Source organism: Balaenoptera borealis (assembly GCF_965194805.1).
Source record: "Balaenoptera borealis genome assembly, chromosome: 16".
In the NCBI taxonomy this organism is placed as follows: Eukaryota; Metazoa; Chordata; class Mammalia; order Artiodactyla; family Balaenopteridae; genus Balaenoptera; species Balaenoptera borealis.
The window spans coordinates 53,188,471-53,207,898 of record NC_138872.1 but is presented as its reverse complement, the minus strand read 5'-3'; the positions used below and the strand labels follow the sequence as shown (position 1 = coordinate 53,207,898).

The window sequence follows — 19,428 nt, the reverse complement described above, 5'->3', positions numbered from 1 at the left end:
TTTCTGATCACTGAGGGAGCAAGACTTGAACTGATGGAACTTTGTGAACCCAAGGGTCTCCTCTTTGTTGTTGTCTTTGATTGGCTCATCTCACAGTTTTAGTTGCCCTGCGGAGGTGCTCATGTTCGCATACCATTGTCCACTAGCTCCTTGTACTTCACAAGCATGAATTTAAAATCACCGGTGGTCTAGTATTTCCCTCAACCCTAGGACTGGGGAGAGGGCTTCCCGGCACTCTCGTCCTTGTCTGGAAACGACGAGTGAAGAGTCTTGTCAGCTCTTCACTGTGAGAGCAGTTTCTGTAGAAGATCACTCTGTGGCAATGAATTATGCCTCAGTAATTGAATTGGAAAACAGGGGACAAGGTTGGGAAGTGAGCGCTTGCCTGTAATTATTAGCCATCCAAGTGTTTTTGTAATTTTAGGAGTTTACCTTTCGTATTCTCAACTTATTGCCTTCACCTGTAACTTGAAGATCTCTGAGAAAATGTGTATGTGAGGGCTTTGAAGAATAACTTTTAGTTCTAAAATTCTTATTAGTACCTGTATAAATCCTTTCTACTGTTTTAACTCATCCCCTTTTGTTTTGGCAATAAATATCAGCTGGGAAACATAGCCTAAGCACAAAATATGATGTGTTGCGAATATCAGGAAACTATAAATGGAGGAAAATTAACAGTATTCTTTGATATTAGGAACCAACTGTATGTATTGCAAGTGCTCAATCAAGATCATTTAACTTCTTTCCAAGATGAGTTTCCATTAACCAACAGTGTCTTTTCTAGGGTCTAATTAGCGTAGCCTTTTCTTCAATGAAACTTTCTGGGTAAAACAACATAAATTATCTCCAGAGACATTCAGCCCTCTCACTTCATGTAAAGTAGAGACTCGGTAGGAAGGTTCTTCATGCCTAAACAAGCTGCGCCCACCACATACTAGTGCTGGAATTTCTGCCTGCTCGATAGCAGCAAATACAGGTGTTTCTGGAAAATGAAGTGACCATTTTAAGAAGAACTCAGTACACACCTTAAAAGATTGTATTAAAAAAATTAAAAAAAAATTAAAAAAAATTTTTTAAATAAAAAATCTATTTTTTAAAAGGAAGAAGAACTCAGTAGATAACACATTTAATGGATCTGGAAGGAGATAGTCGTAGCTACCAAAGATGTAAGTGCAATACTGTGTCTGAAGAGCCAGGAACCACAACAGTCTTTTTGCAGCCCTAATTACCCTAACTTCTTTTTACTTTTTTCCACAATTATCTGAAATGGCCCTAAGGCTCAAGTCACCAAAAACTAGTTTTTCAGTCAAATGATTAATTTGCCAAGTTATCAAAAACTTACTGTAATAAATGTTCTTGAAGAATATGTTCATATATATTGGTGGTCAGGAAGATTATTCCTTAAAAGTTTTTAGTAGATTGGTAATTCTCATTCGGTGAATGGACCTGATGCTGTGAAGACCCCTTAACTCAGTTAAGACCTGCTGGTCTGGTTGGCCTGTCACCTTGGCTGTTGGAATAGATTCAGCAGCTTTTACCTTTTAGGGTTTCTTTGCACAGGTGCATTTGACCACTCAGCCCTCCATAGCAGACTGACTCTCTGGGTCGGAAAGAGTGACCTTAGGGTAGGGGAGAGAGTGGGTCTGTCCAGTTGTCAGTCCTGTGCCTTTGCCCTCTGGCTTACCCATCGAGTTTTCTTTCTTGACTTAGCCATTTGTTTTCTGCTGTGAAATCACAGTGTTTCTGATTTGGAAGATTGCTTAGAAATCATTCTGGTCCAGCTTGCTCATTTTAAATTATTTCCCTATTGAATTTAAATCTTAAATTGTAAGGTAATCTTATTTTTTAAAAAAATCAACGAACACCAAGCAAAAAGGAGAAAACACAAGAAACAATATTCCTTCTATCTAAACAACTATGTTCTGTTTCTTACCAATTGATCTTTATCATCTCAGGTGATTATCACTTCTTCCTAGTTTGATAGCTCTGCATTTAATGAGCATATTCTTTATTTTATGACTGCAAAGCTTTGTGTACCCAGCTGTTCTAGGGTCCTTCTGGGGGAATCAGAACAAGCAAATATTGCAGAACAACGCTTTGTCCCACCTGGTGTTTGCTTTGGTGTCATTTTCTGACTTTTAAGTGGAGGTTGGGGAGAAGTAAAGTTTCCAGGTGGGTCAGGGGAGTATGTCAGAGGAGTGTGGGTCTGGACTCCATCAGTAATGTAGAAGGTCTGGGCCAGGTTGATCCTGAAGGGCCATCTCTAGGAATCCCAGCCTGACATGAATTGGGGGCAGTGGTTGTGTGTCAGGAGGAAGCACTTTCATTCCCTCTTCTGTCTTGGTCAGTGTCTGCTTCTTACTGTTTGCATTACAGAGTCCTTTGCAGACATTATAATCTGTTCTTGGACGCTTCATGGAAAATAACTTCCTTTTCTAGAAAGAATGCCAGAATAAACTTTATTATACATACTCCTTGTGCATATCTGTGATTCTATCCTTAGGATAGAATAAAGGGCATTTTAAAAAATGGGGTTGGGGCTGATTACTCAGACCTATGTAACAATAGCACAACCCTAGTAAAAATACATCAAACTGCTTTAAAAATTAAGGAATACACCAGAATAAATATAAAATGTTTGCGTTTCAAGGTCGTGTGATGGACAGGGGTGTAAAATGATGGTTGAGTTATGGTGACAAGTGACACATGCAAAGAGCAAAGATCTAGCAAAGACTGAAAAGGGGTGAGTGGGCTGTACCCTCCACAGCCCTTAGAGCGTGTGCTTTGTGTTCACCTGCTGTTACTCATCGTTCAAAATGTTGACAGGCAGGGGTGGGGGGGGTCACGATTGCACCAATGTGACTCCCGCACCATGGTAACCTCCCCCTTCCATGATTAGGAATTGCATGTGATCTGATGGGAGTTACTGAAATGCAAATTTCATATATTTTAAGGCCTTTAATGGATACTGTTGTATTGCCTTCCAACAAAAGCCACGAACCAGGTCACTAGTATTGCACGATGCTCCCAAGGCTGGGGATTATCACTCTGTCCTTTGATAGGAGGAAACGGTGTCTTTTTATTTTGATTTGCATTTCTTGATTACTGGTAAGAATTAAAGTACTTATGTTTAGTATGCTGTTATTTTTTGAGTTGCTTAGTTCCTGTCCTTGGCCAGTTTTTCTGTTAGATTCTCTTAGAATGCTTTATAAAGCAAGGTGGGCAACCCTCTGACAAGGTGGGCAGCAGGAGGGTTAAAAGGTGGACACTCTGCCACAACTACTGAAGCCCGTGCGCCTAGAGCCCGTGCTCCGCAACAAGAGAAGCCACTGCAATGAGAAGCCCGCGCACCGCAACAAAGAGTAGCCCCTGCTCGCTGCAACTAGAAAAAGCCCACACACAGCAACGAAGACCCAGTGCAGCCAAAAATAAATAATTAATTTAAAAAAAAAAAAAAAAAAGATGGGCACTCTACTGCTAGATCCCCCTCTCCACCACTGCCCAGTGCCACTTTGGGCCCTGAGTTAGTCCTCCCTTGGGGGGGGGGGTGGGTATTAAGTGAGCTGATGCTGTTGGGCGCTGAACACAGAGCCTGGCACAAAGTCCTTGAGAAATAAAGACTGGCCAAGGAGAGGAAAAAGAATAATACCTGCAGTGTTATTTGCTTTGTCTTGTGTGTTCCAGATATTTTTCCTAGTTTGTTGGTTGCCATTACAGTGGCCTGGCCCTGGCGCCTTCCCGTTATGCATGGCTGCCGCTACATCAGAATCACCTGTGGCCCTTTTGCTCTTAAATGGTTTGTTTTATTCTAACTGTAAAAGTACATACATGTTCATTTTGGAAAATCTTTAAAAAGTAGAAAGCTAAATATAATAAAGCACCCCCTGTGGAACTTTAACAAATAGAAATGCCTCTGGCTCCGCCCCAGATTTGTGAATCATAGTCTCTGGAAGGGACAAATGGGGAATCTGTATTTGAAGAGGCTTTACTGGGGATTGGTTAGGAGCCACTGCTTTACATATTTTTATGAAGGCCTTTACCACTTTTGCATTACAAAATATTCATTTAATACTTTCTAGTACCTTTACAATTTTATTTTTTATATTTAATTGTTCATTGTTTTCTCCTGATTCTTCTGATCCCCCCCCCCCCGCAAAGTGGAATGTTTTTTGTTTATAAAAATAGTGGACACTTGTAAAACATTCAAACAATACATAATTATAAACACGATCCCACCCCTGCCCAGAAATAACCACCAAATAATCTTTTTTTTTTTTGTTTTAAACATCTTTATTGAAGTATAATTGCCTTACAATGGTGTGTTAGCTTCTGCTTTATAACAAAGTGAATCAGTTATACATATACAATATGTTCCCATTTCTCTTCCCTCTTGCATCTCCCTCCCTCCCACCCTCCCCATCCCACCCCTCTAGGCGGTCACAAAGCACCGAGCTGATCTCCCTGTGCTATGCGGCTGCTTCCCACTAGCTATCTATTTTACACCAAATAATCTTAACAAAGTTTTTCTAAGAACAGGTACAAAATATAAAGTTAATAAAGAAAAACCAAATGACTTTATGGTACTATTTTATTACTTTCCTTTGTAGCTTAATATGTTATAGACAGCTTTTCATGAAAGCATGAAGGTCTACATTATTATTGTTACTAATTTTGTTTGCCTCAAATAATCATTTTGCTGTATCTCACAATTTTTGGTGGGTCAAGGATTTGGATAGGGCTTGGCTTTGGGCCCTTACGTTCCATGTGGCTTTGACTGGGGTCACTTGAGGTCCACCTTACTTTTCATGACTGCATATGATTTCATGAGGTCTGTAGCCATAATTTTTTTTAATTAGTCCACCTTTGATAGGCATTTAGGAGTTTTCCAGTGTTCAGTGATTTAATCAAGGCGTGGTGGCTGTCTTTGTACATACATTTTAGCACACTAGTCCGGTTACTTCCCTAATAATAAATTATAAGAAGTAGAACTACTGGATCAAAAGAAATGCACGTTTTTCTTTTTGATACATGTTGCTTTCCAGAGTCGTACTAAATTGCATTATCACCAAAATCTCTGAAAATTGCTGTCTCTGTACCCTCATTGATACCATTTTTTTTTTTTTTTCTTAAGAGGGAAGGGAGGGAAGTTTTTGAGAACCAGGAATCCAGACAGAAACAATGAGACAAGTTTTGTTTTGTTTTGTTTTTTAAATTAATTAATTAATTAATTTATGGCTGTGTTGGGTCTTCGTTTCTGTGCGAGGGCTTTCTCCAGTTGCGGCAAGTGGGGGCCACTCTTCATCGCGGTGCGCGGGCCTCTCACTATCGCGGCCTCTCTTGTTGCGGAGCACAGGCTCCAGACGCGCAGGCTCAGTAGTTGTGGCTCACGGGCCTAGTTGCTCCGCGGCATGTGGGATCTTCCCAGACCAGGGCTCGAACCCGTGTGCCCTGCATTGGCAGGCAGATTCTCAACCACTGCGCCACCAGGGAAGCCCCACCATTTTTTTTTATCATGGTCATATTGATAGGTGAAAGATGCCTCTTTGTTCTAATTTCATTTCTTTGATTAGTGAGATAGAACTCATTTTAAAACAGCTTTACTGAGATATAATTCATGTCCCATACAGTGTTCCTTCCCCCTTTTAAAGTGCACAATTCAATGGCATTCAGTGTATTGTGCGACCATCACCAACCACAATTTTATTTTATTTTTAAAATTTTTTCTTTTTTGATTAATTAATTTATTTTTTGGCTGCGTTGGGTCTTCATTGCTGCACACGGGCTTTCTCTAGTTGCAATGAGTGGGCGCTACTCTTCGTTGCAGTGCGTGGGCTTCTCATTGCAGTGGCTTCTCTTGTTGTGGAGCACGGGCTCTAGGCGCACGGGCTTCAGTAGTTGAGGCGCATGGGCTCAGTAGTTGTGGCTCTCAGGCTCTAGAGCGCAGGCTCAGTAGTTGTGGCACATGGGCTTAGTTGCTCCGCGGCATGTGGGAGCTTCCCAGACCAGGGATCGAACCTGTGTCCCCTGCATTGGCAGGCAGATTCTTAACCACTGTGCTACCAGGGAAGTCCGCCAACCACAATTTTAGAACATTTTCATATCCCAGAAAGAAACTCTGTACTTTTAGCAAGTTCCTTCCATTTCCCCCAGACCTTCAGCCAGATGCAACCACTAATCTATTTTCTGCCCCTATGGATTTACCTATTCTGGACATTTCATAGAAATGGAATTATACAATATGTGGTCATTTGTGACTGGCTGTTTTCACTTAGCACAATGTTTTCAAAGTTCATTCATGTTGTAGCATGTATTGGTACTTCCTTTTTTGTGGTTGGATTATATTCCATTTTGGATATATCACTTTTTTCCATTCATTAGTTGATGGGCGTTTAAGTTCGTTACACTTTTTTGGCTGTTAGGAATAGTGCTGCTACAAACATTTGTGTACATGTTTTAATGTGAACATATGTTTTCAATTCTCTTGGGTGTATATGCTTAGGAGGGGAATTGCTGGGCCATATGGTGACTCTAGGTTTAACCTTTTGAGGAACCGCCAGAGTGTTTTCCAAAGTTGCTGTTCCATTTGACGTTCTCACCAACAGAGTGTGTGAGTCCAGTTTTTCCACGTGCTCACCAACAGTTGTTACTGTCTCGTTTTTTAAATTGTAGCTACCCTAGTGGGTGTAAAATGGAACCTCAGTGTGGTTCTGATGATGGCTAATAGTGCTGAGCGTCTTTTCATGTGCTTATTGACCATTTGTATATCTTCTTTGGGAAAATGTCTGTTCATATCCTTTGTCCATTTTAAAAAATTAGGTTCTTTTTTTTTTTTAATCCGTTTTAAGGGTTTTTTTAATACAAGTGCCTTATCACATCTATGATTTGCAGATGTTTTCTCCCATTCTTTGGGTTGTCTTTCACTTTCTTGATGGTATCTTTCAAAGCATAACAGCTTTTAATTTTAATGAGGTCCAATTTATTTTTTTCATTGATGTGGTTTGTGCTTTTGGTGACATATCTCAGAATCTGTTACCTAATCCAAAGTCATGAAGGTTTACTTCTGTGATTTTTTTTCTAAAAGTTTTATAGTTTTAGCTCTCACATTTAGGCCTTTGATTCATTTTGAGTTAATTTTTGAGTATGATGTGAAGAAGGGGTCCTACTTCATTCTTTAGCATGTGGATATCCAGTTGTCCTATCCTTTTTATCACTGTTGGTTGGAAAGGCTATTCTTCTCTCCATTGAGTTGTCTTGGCACTGAGGTGTAGAACGTTTTTTATGTTTGTTGTTTATTTATTTTGTGAGGTATCTGTACATTTTTTTTTTTGCCCAACTTTTTAATGTAGTAGTATCTTTTTTTGTCCCCTGAGTTCTTTATATAATAAAAAGTGCCACAACCTTTCTGGAAAACAATTTAGCAACATATATAAGGAGCTTTAATAATGGCCCTATCTTTTGACTCACTGTTTCCACTTCTCAAAAACAACCATTTTCCCTGTTTTTCACTTTTTAAGTTTTGCTCTGTTTTTCTTTATGTTAAGTTTTTCTTATTGTCATACTAAAAATATTTTTTTCTAGTATTTTTATCCATTTTAATATACTTTATTCACTTTAATTCACCTGGAATTTATTTTATATTTTAAGGTGATACACGGATCAAAGATTGCCACCACAACCCTCCAGTTTAAAATACCACCTGTATAATACACTAATTTTATATGTACATGTATCTTTTTCTAGACTTATGTAAAGAAATCTATAGCTTTATAGTTTTGGTATCTGGCAGGATAGATTCCTCCTTCATTCTTAACTGTTTTTCAAAATTTTCTTGGCTATTGCAAAAATAAATAGTTGCATAAAATTATAAATTACTTTGGGGGGAATATGCAGGTTTTGTTCTGTATGTTTAAAGGGAGGTTCTTGTCTAAGTGCTTTTTTTACATTCTCCATGCCCGCCTGGACAGTGGGGACTGAGCAGGGAAGTTGGTAGAGTCTGAAGGCTGCTTCTGACAGATTTCTGCAGGAGTTCATACACCTCTTCTGTCTTGTTGAACACTGGTCTGAGAGAGGAGGAACTTAAATGCTCCCTAAGTTTGTAAGCACTTTGCAAACTGGAATAGCCTTGAGCAAGTACATGGAGTTATATGGGGAAGGCCAAACACAGGGACACGAGACATGTCTTCTCTTCCATTTTGCTGCAGACTCAACTTCACCATCCATTATGTTTTTTGAGACACATGTAAGCAGTGTGTAGAGCTTATTAAGCATCTACAGAGAGACCAAGTATAGACCAAGGTTTGAATGTGCTGTGTAGTTTCCAGCCATGCTATTTCTACATGTTGAGGTTTCAATATACTGTCACGTATAGTTCAAAATATGCTATATTAAGAACATCCCAGATGAGAAGCAATGTGTTAATTTTTAATAACTTTAAAAAGTCTTTTATAATTTAATCATAAGGTTGAGATTTTTACCAGATTTTTGTATATTTTTTTTTTGTATGTAGCATTTCTGTATTTTAAGAAATGGCTTGATTCTTCAAGTCAGTGCCATGAGAAAATGGGGGAGGGTGGCAGGAGATGAAGAACCTTAAAGACAATAACCAGATGTAGGGTTTGGGTCTGAATTGCGTCTTGATTTGTGCAGACCAGCTCTAAAAGACATTTTGGGGGCAAGTAGAGAAATTTATATAGGGACTAGATATTAGCAGATATTAAAGGATCCTTCATTTCGGGCTTCCCTGCTGGCACAGTGGTTAAGAATCCGCCTGTCAATGCAGGGGACACGGGTTCGAGCCCTGGTCCGGGAAGATCCCACATGACGCAGAGCAACTAAGCCCGTGCGCCACAGCTACTGAGCCTGTGCTTTAGAGCCCGCAAACCACAACTAGTGAGCCCGAGTGCCACAGCTACTGAAGCCCACGCGCCTAGAGCCCATGCTCCGCAGCTAGAGAAGCCACAGCAATGAGAAGCCCGCGCACCGCAACGAAGAGTAGACCACGCTCGCTGCAACTAGAGAAAGCCCAGGCACAGCAACGAAGACCCAACACAGCCAAAAATAAAAACAAATAAATAAATAAATTTATTTTTAAAAAAAAGAATCCTTCATTTTGTTAGATGTGATAATGGTATCCTTTCCTCTCTGTTTTTCCATATGTTTGAAATTTTTATAAATGCAGAAGAGACCTAAACAAGGATCTTCTTACATTTCTCATATTCTTCTATTCCTATTGATTTCCACTTGGACTTTCTAGTCCATGGGAATAAGTTTGATCAGTTCTGAAACATTTAACATTGATACTGAATGCTGCTGGGGGCATAGTCACAGGCTATTGGAGCTTTATTTTAAAGTACCAGAAAAAAAGGAGAGGGTACAGTTTATGCCCAATCATGGGAGATTGGATAAACAAGTGTATAGCCACATGTTCACTACACATCATACTACAACTTAATGGTATGGGACAGAACCTGGAGTAAATACGAAGCCAGATGGTTCATACGTACACATGTGCCTAGGAAAAAAGACTGGAAGAAGAAAAACCTGTCTACGCTTCAGTAGTGGACTCCTGGCTGTCAGGATTTCACATGTTAATTATTTCCTTAGTTCTTTTGCTTTCCACATTTTCTACCGGGTGCATATATTGCTTTTATAATCAGGGAAAAAATAGACAGAAGGAAAAGAGGCTGTTTTCTCTACCAGTCAGGAAGCTCGACCTCTCAGCTTGAACTTTGTTTTTGCTTTGGATCCTAGTTAGGCTTCCAGGGGTTGTGCTCCTGAGGAAAGCCAGGCGGATTTTGTACACACTTATTTTCTGAGTTCTCATCAAGATAAAACCAAAGCACAAAACCCTGTAACTTTTAAAAAATGAGCTTTGGTTCATTAAGAAATATTTTTATACTTGGTTTTCCCCTAATTGCGGGTGTATAGTTTTGATTCTTAATTTGGAAAATCAGAGTGGTGGTGTACTTCATGGGAGGCACTGAGTGTTGTGAAATCAGGCCAGGAGTGTGACTGTCAGAGCAGAAGATTAGAAATCCCTGAACTGTGGATTATATTGTTGCATATTAGGAACATTACATTTCTCTGATTTCACAAGTTTCTTTAGTAAATTTGTGTGAAGAATGTTGGTAGTTGGTAAAGAGTAAGAAGGTGGTCTCCACAGGTCACCTTTTCCATTTTCTTTGCAGTTTAGAGATGTGGTTGGTCATGCCTATTACTTTGAAAGGCTGAGAGCAGCTAAACTCTATTTTTGAATCTTTAGCAGATCATCGAATACTTTTAGAAAAAATATTGTCAGATGTCTGCGTAGAAATTTTAATGGAAGGCAAAGCATTTCATAAACATTAACAGTTGTACTGGGTGGTTGTATTCAAGATAAGTGCTGTCTTATTCTTTTTTTTTTTTTTTAACTTTTTATTTTATTTATTTTTTGGCTGCGTTGGGTCTTCATTGCTGCGCATGGGCTTTCTCTAGTTGTGGCGAGCAGGGGCTACTCTTCATTGCGGTGCGCAGGCTTCTCATTGTGGTGGCTTCTCTTGTTGCGGAGCACGAGCTCTAGGTGCTCGGGCTTCAGTAGTTGGGGCACATGGGCTCGGTAGTTGCAGCGCACAGGCTCTAGGGCTCACGGGCTTCAGTAGTTGTGGCGTACAGGCTCAGTAGTTGTGGCTCGCGGGCTGTAGAGTGCAGGCTCAGTAGTTGTGGCGTACAGGCTTAGTTGCTCCATGACACATGGAATCTTCCCGGACCAGGGATCAAACCTGTGTCCCCTGCATTAGCAGGCAGATTCTCAACCACAGTGCTACCCGGGAAGTCCTGTCTTATTCTTTTAGGAGAGGTAATGAATGCTGCAAGTATTGGCCTTCTGGTCACAAGATTATGAAATCCAAAGGGTGGCTGTGATTCTTATGCTCCATCAGATATTCGCAGTGGGTTGTGATTGGTCAGGCAATCTTCTTAATTAGGTTGAATCATATGAAATTGCCAATGTTTGGTCATTTGGGCCTAGAGAAACAACAGTTTCATATGGTTGAACCTCATGTAGTAACAGCTTTTCGTGCACTTGTATGTATTGTAGAGTGAATTGGGTTTTTGTTATTACAGTTTAGAATAAGCAATCGCTTTCTTGCTCTCAGATGATCATACAAAAGTGAACTTTAACCAGCCTTGCTTCTGAGTTGGTTTATTTCTGTGCCTCTGGATCTTCCTTAAAGTTGCCAATGAGTTAAAGAGAACCTCATCAGCTGCCTTCTCTCTGTGGCTGATACTATCCATCAGCTTTAACATTAGTTTGAAAAATAATTAATGAACGTGAATTGGAACTCTGAAAGCTTATTAAAATATTTTTATTAATTTGTTTTATTTTAGTCTCAGATGCAAACATCAGTGGGAATTGGACCCACACAGGCAATTGCAACGGGCCCTACTGCAGATCCTGAAAAACGCAAACTGATACAGCAGCAGCTGGTTCTACTGCTTCACGCTCATAAATGTCAGAGGCGAGAACAAGCAAATGGAGAGGTTCGGGCCTGCTCTCTCCCACATTGTCGAACCATGAAAAATGTTTTGAATCACATGACACATTGTCAGGCTGGGAAAGCCTGTCAAGGTAAGTGCCATTTTCTGAAGTCCTGGGGACAGAGCTTAGGACGAAATTTGTCTACTATTCTCAGGCACCTCTCTTGTTAATAAGGTTCCCACCACCTACGTCCCCACACGCCGACCAGTCAGATGCCTTTGGACACTTACCTGCTGAGGAGAAAGGCGATTTGGTTTTATAATATTCTGTGAACTTCTGCTGGCTGGGGCTGTGCCCTGCATTTGTTCTTTTCTGCCTTCCTCTCTCACGGAAGACTTTTGTCCCTTCTTGACACTGTCTTCGTCATAACTGTCTAGATCACCGTTTTCTTTTGGACAGTGTAGCTCACACACATGCACGCATGCACACGCCCTTCCCAGAACCTAGAGCATCTGTCTTGCAGTCGTTTTGTGTGCCGACACTGCCAGGGGCCCACTGCCTTGCTCCTCCACCTTTTCGTCTTGAGGTTCATTGGGATACTGGTGAAGTTGTCCTGGGTGACTGTCTGTGACGTGGGGAACTATGCACCGTATCATCCCTGCCACTCCTTCCTTCCCCTCCAGGAGGGGGACTCAGGCGAGTCACGTGCCCCTCCCCGCCCCCCGCCTGCTCTTCTATAGCAGACACCCCAGTTCTCCCGAAGAGACTGTTTCTTACTAATAACTCTACTTTCCTTTAATCTTTATTCTCTTTCCTCCTCTTCAAACTTGTGCTCCTAAACCTTGGGGAGAGTCTCTCCCTGATCTCCCTCTTTCCCATGTGACATTTGTGAGTCCCAGGTGTAACCCTGATCCTGATGGAAAAGCAGAGGAGGGTCATGCTAGACCTTTAGAAAGAAGTGACAGCACCTTCACATGGAAGTAAAAATAAAGACAGAGGGACCAGGCACAGCTGCCCTCTCAAGTACTTTGAGAAGTGCCCAGCGTCCCCGTCAGAGTCTCCACAGACCTCTCATTTGCTTCTGTCTATATTTCTTCAGCTATAGTATTTAGATGGTTTCATCCTTAAACATAATGTAAGATTTTTATTGTAAACAGTGACATCGCAGAATTATTATTTGTTCTGCCTTTCAATCCAGTTGTGCAGTATTTCAGGTCGAGTAGTTTTTGTTTTGTTTTTGATTTATGGGCTGAACCTTATTCACCATCATTCATAACATTGCTTCTATGGGAAGTTTTTGTTTGGAACTCTCAGTAGTTGACTTACAAACTTTTTGGAAAATAGCCTGTTTGTAAGTTGAGGACTGCCTGCACTGTGCTGTGGTTACACTTGTTACCATTTTTTTATGGAAGCTGGCATTATAATTTAGGTGTAATTGAAAGCGTGACGATTTGGATAGAAAAATAACATCTCGTTGTTTTTCTGGTCATAGTTGCCCATTGTGCATCTTCACGACAAATCATCTCTCATTGGAAGAACTGCACACGACATGACTGTCCTGTTTGCCTCCCTTTGAAAAATGCCAGTGACAAGCGAAACCAACAAAGTAAGTGAGCATTGTGGGTAGAGAAGCTTGGCGATGAGATGATAAGCTATTTCTAAAGAGAATACAGAGGAGTAGGTAGGAAGCAGGGCAGAAACTACTAACCGCAAAGTATAGTGGGAGCAGAGGTACCAAGGTGGAGACCTGAGGGTGAAGCTCAGCTTAGCGAGTAGACAGGTCCTCCATGTGCTCAGTGACATGGTCGCTTTGGAATCCCCCCCACCCTCCACCCCCAGCACTAGAATTGGTCACAGCAGAGCAGTGAGTGCAAAAGAGGAGCGTCGCTTTGTTCAGAGAGCCGAGAGCCAACATGATGACTCTTCATGTTTCTTGACAGATACTCAGTATCTGAAGATTTGAGTGTCATGTCACTATAATGGCGGCGACTTCGGGGTGAGGGGTGGAGTAGACTGGACACTTCTTTTGGAATTACTCTAAAGTAAGTTTTGAGGACTCCGTGTTCTAGAAGAGTCAGTCAGGGGGTCAGGGTAAAATCCCCCGTGCAGACGTTTAGGAGGTTTTCCTCCTTGGAGATGCAGTTCCCAGACCTAGTTGCATAACTAACAGCTTATTCAGCACAAATTGAGAGTCTCTGCACCAGGACTGGCTGCATCTTGACCGTGCTGTCGTTTTGTCATCTTTCCAGTCTATCTTTGTAGCCTTTAGCTGATCGGCTGAGCAGCGCCCTGCTTAGGAGGCCTGCGTGAGGCTCCCAGGGGCTCCCTGTAGGCATCAGAGCAGGGAACGGATGAGCATCTCTCCCGAATTTTAAGTCCCTTCCTGTCATTTCCGAGGTGAAACTGTGGTCTTTGGGTGTGTCCCTCAGTTTGGGCAGATAGGCCGTGCCCTTGGATGTCGTGTCACCCCTTGGGCTGGAGCTGCTCCCCGTGACTCCAGCACCGTCGTCTTCATCTTCCTCCACCTCATCTGTGCCGTCTTGCCACGCTCCCCTGTTTGTCGTTAATGTGTTCGTTACTCTCATTCTTCTTGATCACCTGCCTCAGACCCCACTTCTGCCTGCAGAACATGTGCTGCTTTTCTTTCTGGTTGTTTCCATGTGGCACAAGGAAAGATGGACAAGCACACTGTTCCTCAGAGCACTGTGCAGCCCACATGCTTTCCTCTCAACAAGCCCAGCTCCTGCCTTCCAGGAGGGTCCCTCACGAGCCTGCCCCACATGGCTGGGTGTCCACGGCACAGGAGAGATGGTCCAGGGCCACAGGCCTGTCATCCTCCCTCCCTCCCTGCAGAAGGGTCATACTAAGCTTCCTTTAAAAGTCACTTTCCTAAATCAGTTAAATTTTACTTTGATTAACCAAAAATTGAATTAATACACAATTTTCCAGGACATCTCTTATATAAAGTGAAGATCTAGGAGTCTGGGTCTTCTAGAACCAGATATTTGGGACAGTAGTTCTAGTGGAATGCAGTCTGGTTTTCCTTCAAGTTAGTGTAAAACATTTTTTTTAACTAGTATGTTGTGATGGTTAGTTTCTTGTGTTTTAGGATGTATTTTAGTAATAGGCTTTTTAAGTGCCAAAATATTCATTTGTCGAGTTTGTGGTTGTACAGTATTAATTCCGTGAGTAATGAATTAAGACATCGTTCTTAACTTTTAACTTGGGGCTGTGGATTTTCTGAGCTCTTTTGGTTTTTAATATGTATTGCCATGACAATTGTAAAGATTTCTCTTTTTAAGAAACACTTTGTGTGGTTTTTGTTTAAAAAAAAAGAAAAAGAAAAATGAATGTGGGTTTTTTTTTTTTTTTTTAAAACTCCTTATAACTGCCTGACTGTTGTGACAATTGATCCAGTGCGTGCTCTCAGAAGTGGTAAACCACAGTGTTTCTCCTAGTCATAATGTAAGGTGTTACCAGGGTGATTTTATAATATAAAGTCACAGAGAAGGTGTAGACTAACTTTATGCAAGGTTTTGGCAAGTTTTCATGGAAGAAATGAAAGTGCTTTCTTTTTTTTTGTTTTTTTACATGCTTCTCAAATTACGTTTCTGCTCTGAGTCTATTCCTTTGGCTCCAGCACTATAGTTTTGTGAGTACAAAGGACTTTGATAGGATGAGCAAGAAAGTTGCAGCAATATCTTTTCTGTAAATGTTTGTTGCTGTTCCTCCTCTCCTGAAGCAAGTTGTGCTTATCATGTGTGAAACGGGGTTTAGGCAATAGAGAGGAAGTGTGGATCTGACCCTCTAGCAGCTGAGAGTCAGCTCCACTGTTAGAATATATCCAGTTGACCCTTGAACAGCTCAGGGGTTAGGGGCACCAAACCTCTGCACAGTCAAAAATCCATGGCCCGGGACTTGCCTGGTGGTCCAGTGGGTAAGACTCCGCACTCTCAGTGAAGGTGGCCTGGGTTCAATTCCTGGTCAGGGAACTAGATCCCACATGCATGCAGCAACTAAGAGTTCACATGCCGAGACTAAGAAGTCCGCATGCCGCAACTAAAAGATCCCACGCGTCACAGGTAATACCCAGCGCAGCATAAATCAGTCAGTCAGTCAATCAAACCACGGCCTTCCCACTGCATTGGCAGTTTGGTTCCTCCATGTCTTTGGTTCTGCATCTGCAGATGACAATGTGTGGGTGTCATATTTGCTGTTGGAGAACATCTGTGTGTACGTGGACCTATGCTCTTCAAACCCGTATTGTTTAAGGGTCCGCTGTACATTAAAAATGATGTGACAGTGGCATCAGTCAGAGGAGTGAGGTAGAGGCAAGTCAGTATTATCAGCAGTCCTGGCAGGGAGGATCAGAGTGTGCTGGAGGGTGGGGCTGGGCGAAGCCCAATTTCAGTAAAATAACAGTGGAAGAGCATTCTAGACAGCACAGCTGATATGCCTGCAAGGGCACTGATCTGACTGGATTCAGAGGTTCCTGTGCTATAGTAAGGTTTGTAGTGGGTGGTAAGGACCCCTGGGGACTGAGACACACCTGTGTCCACTGAGGCTGTGCTTTCCAGGCAGAGTTTCCCACAGATGCTCACCCTACCTGGTGCACACATCCTACTTATCTAACTTCTCTCACTGATGTCTCTATTGAGAGAACCTGCCAGAATCACCAGTGGAGCCTACACAGTGGTCATTGAAAGGAAACTCAGACCTCTTTGGCCTGTGTTGAGATTTTGTTTAATTTTTCCTTGAGTTGTTTTCAAGAGATTCTGCAATCACTGATCTTGAGTTACCCATCCCTTATAGAGATAATAAGATTTTATTGAATAATTAGGACTTTGCAAGGTATATACCGAATGTCAGTCCTGGCATCTGACTCCCAGTAAATTCCAGTACTGTACAGGGTGGCAACGGGGACAGGGGCTGTGGGAACACATGACCGAATTCCCTATTTGAATTCGTGTTGCCTCATCAGTGGGGTTATTGCTACTCAGCATGTGGTCCTCAGACCAGCTGCACGGGCACCCCCAGGTTGTGTGTTAGAAATGCAGAAACTTGGACCTCATCCCAGACCTCCTGTGTTACTAGACTACATTTTAACAAATTCCCAGGTGATCGGGACATGCTGCTCTGAATACCTTCAAGGGCGGAGTGTCTGTTTTGGAACTTTTGAGAAGGTGTGAGTTGTTCTCTGGGGGAAACCACGGGTTTCCCAACTCAGACCAGAAGGACTGTCAGAATGGGTGCCCCAGGGTCAGCCCCAGAGCCACACCAGCCCACTCACTGCCCAGGGCTGCCTGGGCCCTGGGCTGCACCTCGACGTGAGCCTCCACAGGGTCTCAGTCGGCAGTCCCCAGACCTGTGACTTGAATACCTCTACTGGCTTGATGCTCACTACCTGGCCCTGCTGTGTGTTCCAACTTGAGACCCCTCTGATTGTTTGAAATGTATTCCTTCAGGGTGTTGAGTCTTCCTTAAAACGTGCCCTCAAGACGCCTGCCTGGTGGTTAGCGAGCACTTGTGGGATGGCCGCCTGTTCCACCTGAGGGCTCCCCAGAGACCCTCAGCCACCTCTGACAGCCCTCGGCTAGGGGTGGGGAGCGGAGGGGGCAGGGCAGCCTCTGGCTGTAGGGACAGAGCATTGGGCTTGTTTGCCCTGATTTAAGTACCAAACCTTCGCTGGTGATAGACTTCATCGGAATAGCTTTGTCCTTGCTCTTCTGGGAGACACAGGGTTGCCAGTTCTGAGTCGTTGGCTTCTGAGGAAAACCTGCTGCAGGGCGTGCATTCTTGCTTGGTGGTGTCTGTGATGGGAGGCCTGGCCCTGGGGCTCGGGTGTTCCCCTTTGTCATTGTGCCCTGTGCTGTGCACATGAAGATGCTGGAGAGGAAGGGGGGTCCTGGTGCACAGCGTGTGTGAAGCCCCGTGCTGTGGGAGCAGCTCTGCAGAGACGTCTGCGGGTCTGAGTAAATTTCAGCTTGGCTTTTTCAGTGGAAATCTAAGTGATGACCAGGTAGTAGATGCTTTGCCTGCTCCGTGGCATGTCCCCCACCAACCTCACAAAGCTTTGGAGTTCAGTGTGTCCGTTTTCATTGGATTTCCAAATTGAGCACAGTTTTATTGAGAATGACTGGAGACTGGAACTTCTGGTGAATTGAATGTTGCAAAGCAGCAGTGTATAGCGTACATGGACCCTATCCGTGAGGCTTTGTGCTCACTGGGGAAGGACTGCCTTGAAAAGTGGTGGGTGAGTCCTGGGCAGAGCCAGCTATGAAACTTGGCCTTTTATTTCCTAAGTCATGGGCTCTTGGTATAGCTGCAACAGAAGGGGAACGGTGTGCCAGTGGAGGGGTTGGGGGTGTTTTGACGTAGCAGGAATGCCGACTGATACTCAAGGGAGAGGAACCCACACTGTCTTGAGATGTATTGAGACACTGTGTGATGTGATATTCTAAGGATTGTGTATGAAACATAGCATTGAGCTCTAAGAAAGAAAACGATGTAAAAATGGTAAAAAGAACAAGAGGTTTTGACATTTAAAGAGGTAAATGGGAATTCCCTGGTGGTCCAGTGGTTAGGAGTCTGCACTTTCACTGTGGGGGCCCAGGTTTGATCCCCCCCTGGTCAGGGAACGGATATTGCACAAGCCTTGCAGCACGGCCAAAAAAAAAAAGGGTAAACATCAGTACAGCAGGCTGCATTCTCAATGATACCAGATAAATGAAGCCTTGCTGTTTTAGCACTCCTTTCATTTTTGTTCGGCCCTAGAGCCCTCAGTGCTGGGAGGGCGCCTGCTACACTGCCGCAGCTCACCTGCACCTCATTTCCCTGTGCTGGACGCCACCACATGGGAAGAATCCAGATGCATCGCACACTGGTCCACCCTTTAGGCACCGTGCAGGGAAGAGGAGATGAGCACCATTGAATCTCATATGGGGTCCAGAGCTGCAGCCTTACATTTGTCAGTATTATCAGAGAAATTTGTTGCTCTCCCATCAGACCCTCTGCTCCGTGAGTGCATATCCCGGAGCCTCGCAGAGTCCCCAGCATCCAGTCTGCATGCAGTCTGTGCAGCAAGTTGAGTGAATGAGTGAGCGAGAGAGTGCAGGAAGCTCAGATGCCCAGAGAAGCAGAGGCCTAGGAGGCGCTGGGGGAATTCAGCGAAGACTAACTGCTGCCCAAGACACCAGCAGATGTTCACGGAGAGCTAGAGCATCTAGCGCTTTTACCCCTTTCAATCAGCTGTCACCCCCATAGGAAACGCCTGTGTTCCCTTACCCTCATGAGATAATTTGTGTTATCTCATAGCAGCATTTGGACTCAAATTGGGCCATGCATATATGTTAGAGACGCTTTTTATTTGTTTGTATTTTGTTTTCCTTTGTCTCTAAATTGTTAGAAATGTCAATTACCAAATGCTTGCTTGTCTTCAGATGTGTTTTCTTTGAAAATAAAAAATATAGTAATGTTTACATTTAGGACATAAATGCTTTTAACACAAACAAAAAATGCATTGACCATGTCAGCAGCTTCCACGAGACGTGCTGCCTGCCCCGTAAGTGGCCTTGGGCTTGGGAATGGCATTTGTCCTAGGATGGGGAATTTTGGCTAAAAGGATGGCATTTGGGGAAGTGTGGACGCGAATGGATTATAGTAGGAAGAAGTGGTCGCTAATGCATCTTCACCCAGAAACGGAAGGCCACGTATACCTTGTTTCTTTAAATTCCTCTCCCTCCACAGTTGATCAATATGTGTATCAATGTAGTCTGTGCCTGTTCTTTCTTACACCACAAGGTGATAGAAAAATAAGTCATCCTACCATTATCACTTTCCTTTTTACATCATAGTTCTTTTAGAAAATTTAGCATGTCAGTTTCAGGAGTACAATGTCATGTGTTTAAAGTTTTGTGGAGTATTAGCTATTAGGAAAAAAATACTTTCATAAGGTATACATGACTTATTTCAGC

General features: G+C 42.8%; 1 protein-coding gene across 8 annotated transcripts in view; it reads left to right on the top strand.

Moving 5' to 3' along the window:
* The window catches only part of CREBBP (CREB binding lysine acetyltransferase), a 129,410-nt gene that overhangs the window by 64,580 nt on the left and 45,402 nt on the right, over window positions 1-19,428 (top strand). For 6 of the 8 annotated variants that reach the window (XM_082362043.1, XM_082362040.1, XM_082362039.1 and 3 more), the window contains exons 4-5: window positions 11,365-11,605; window positions 12,948-13,061. In XM_082362043.1, the coding sequence (XP_082218169.1) occupies window positions 11,365-11,605; window positions 12,948-13,061 (355 nt within the window). The remainder of the gene's footprint in view (window positions 1-11,364; window positions 11,606-12,947; window positions 13,062-19,428) is intronic. The other 2 variants (XM_082362042.1, XM_082362041.1) reach the window with 1 other exon arrangement.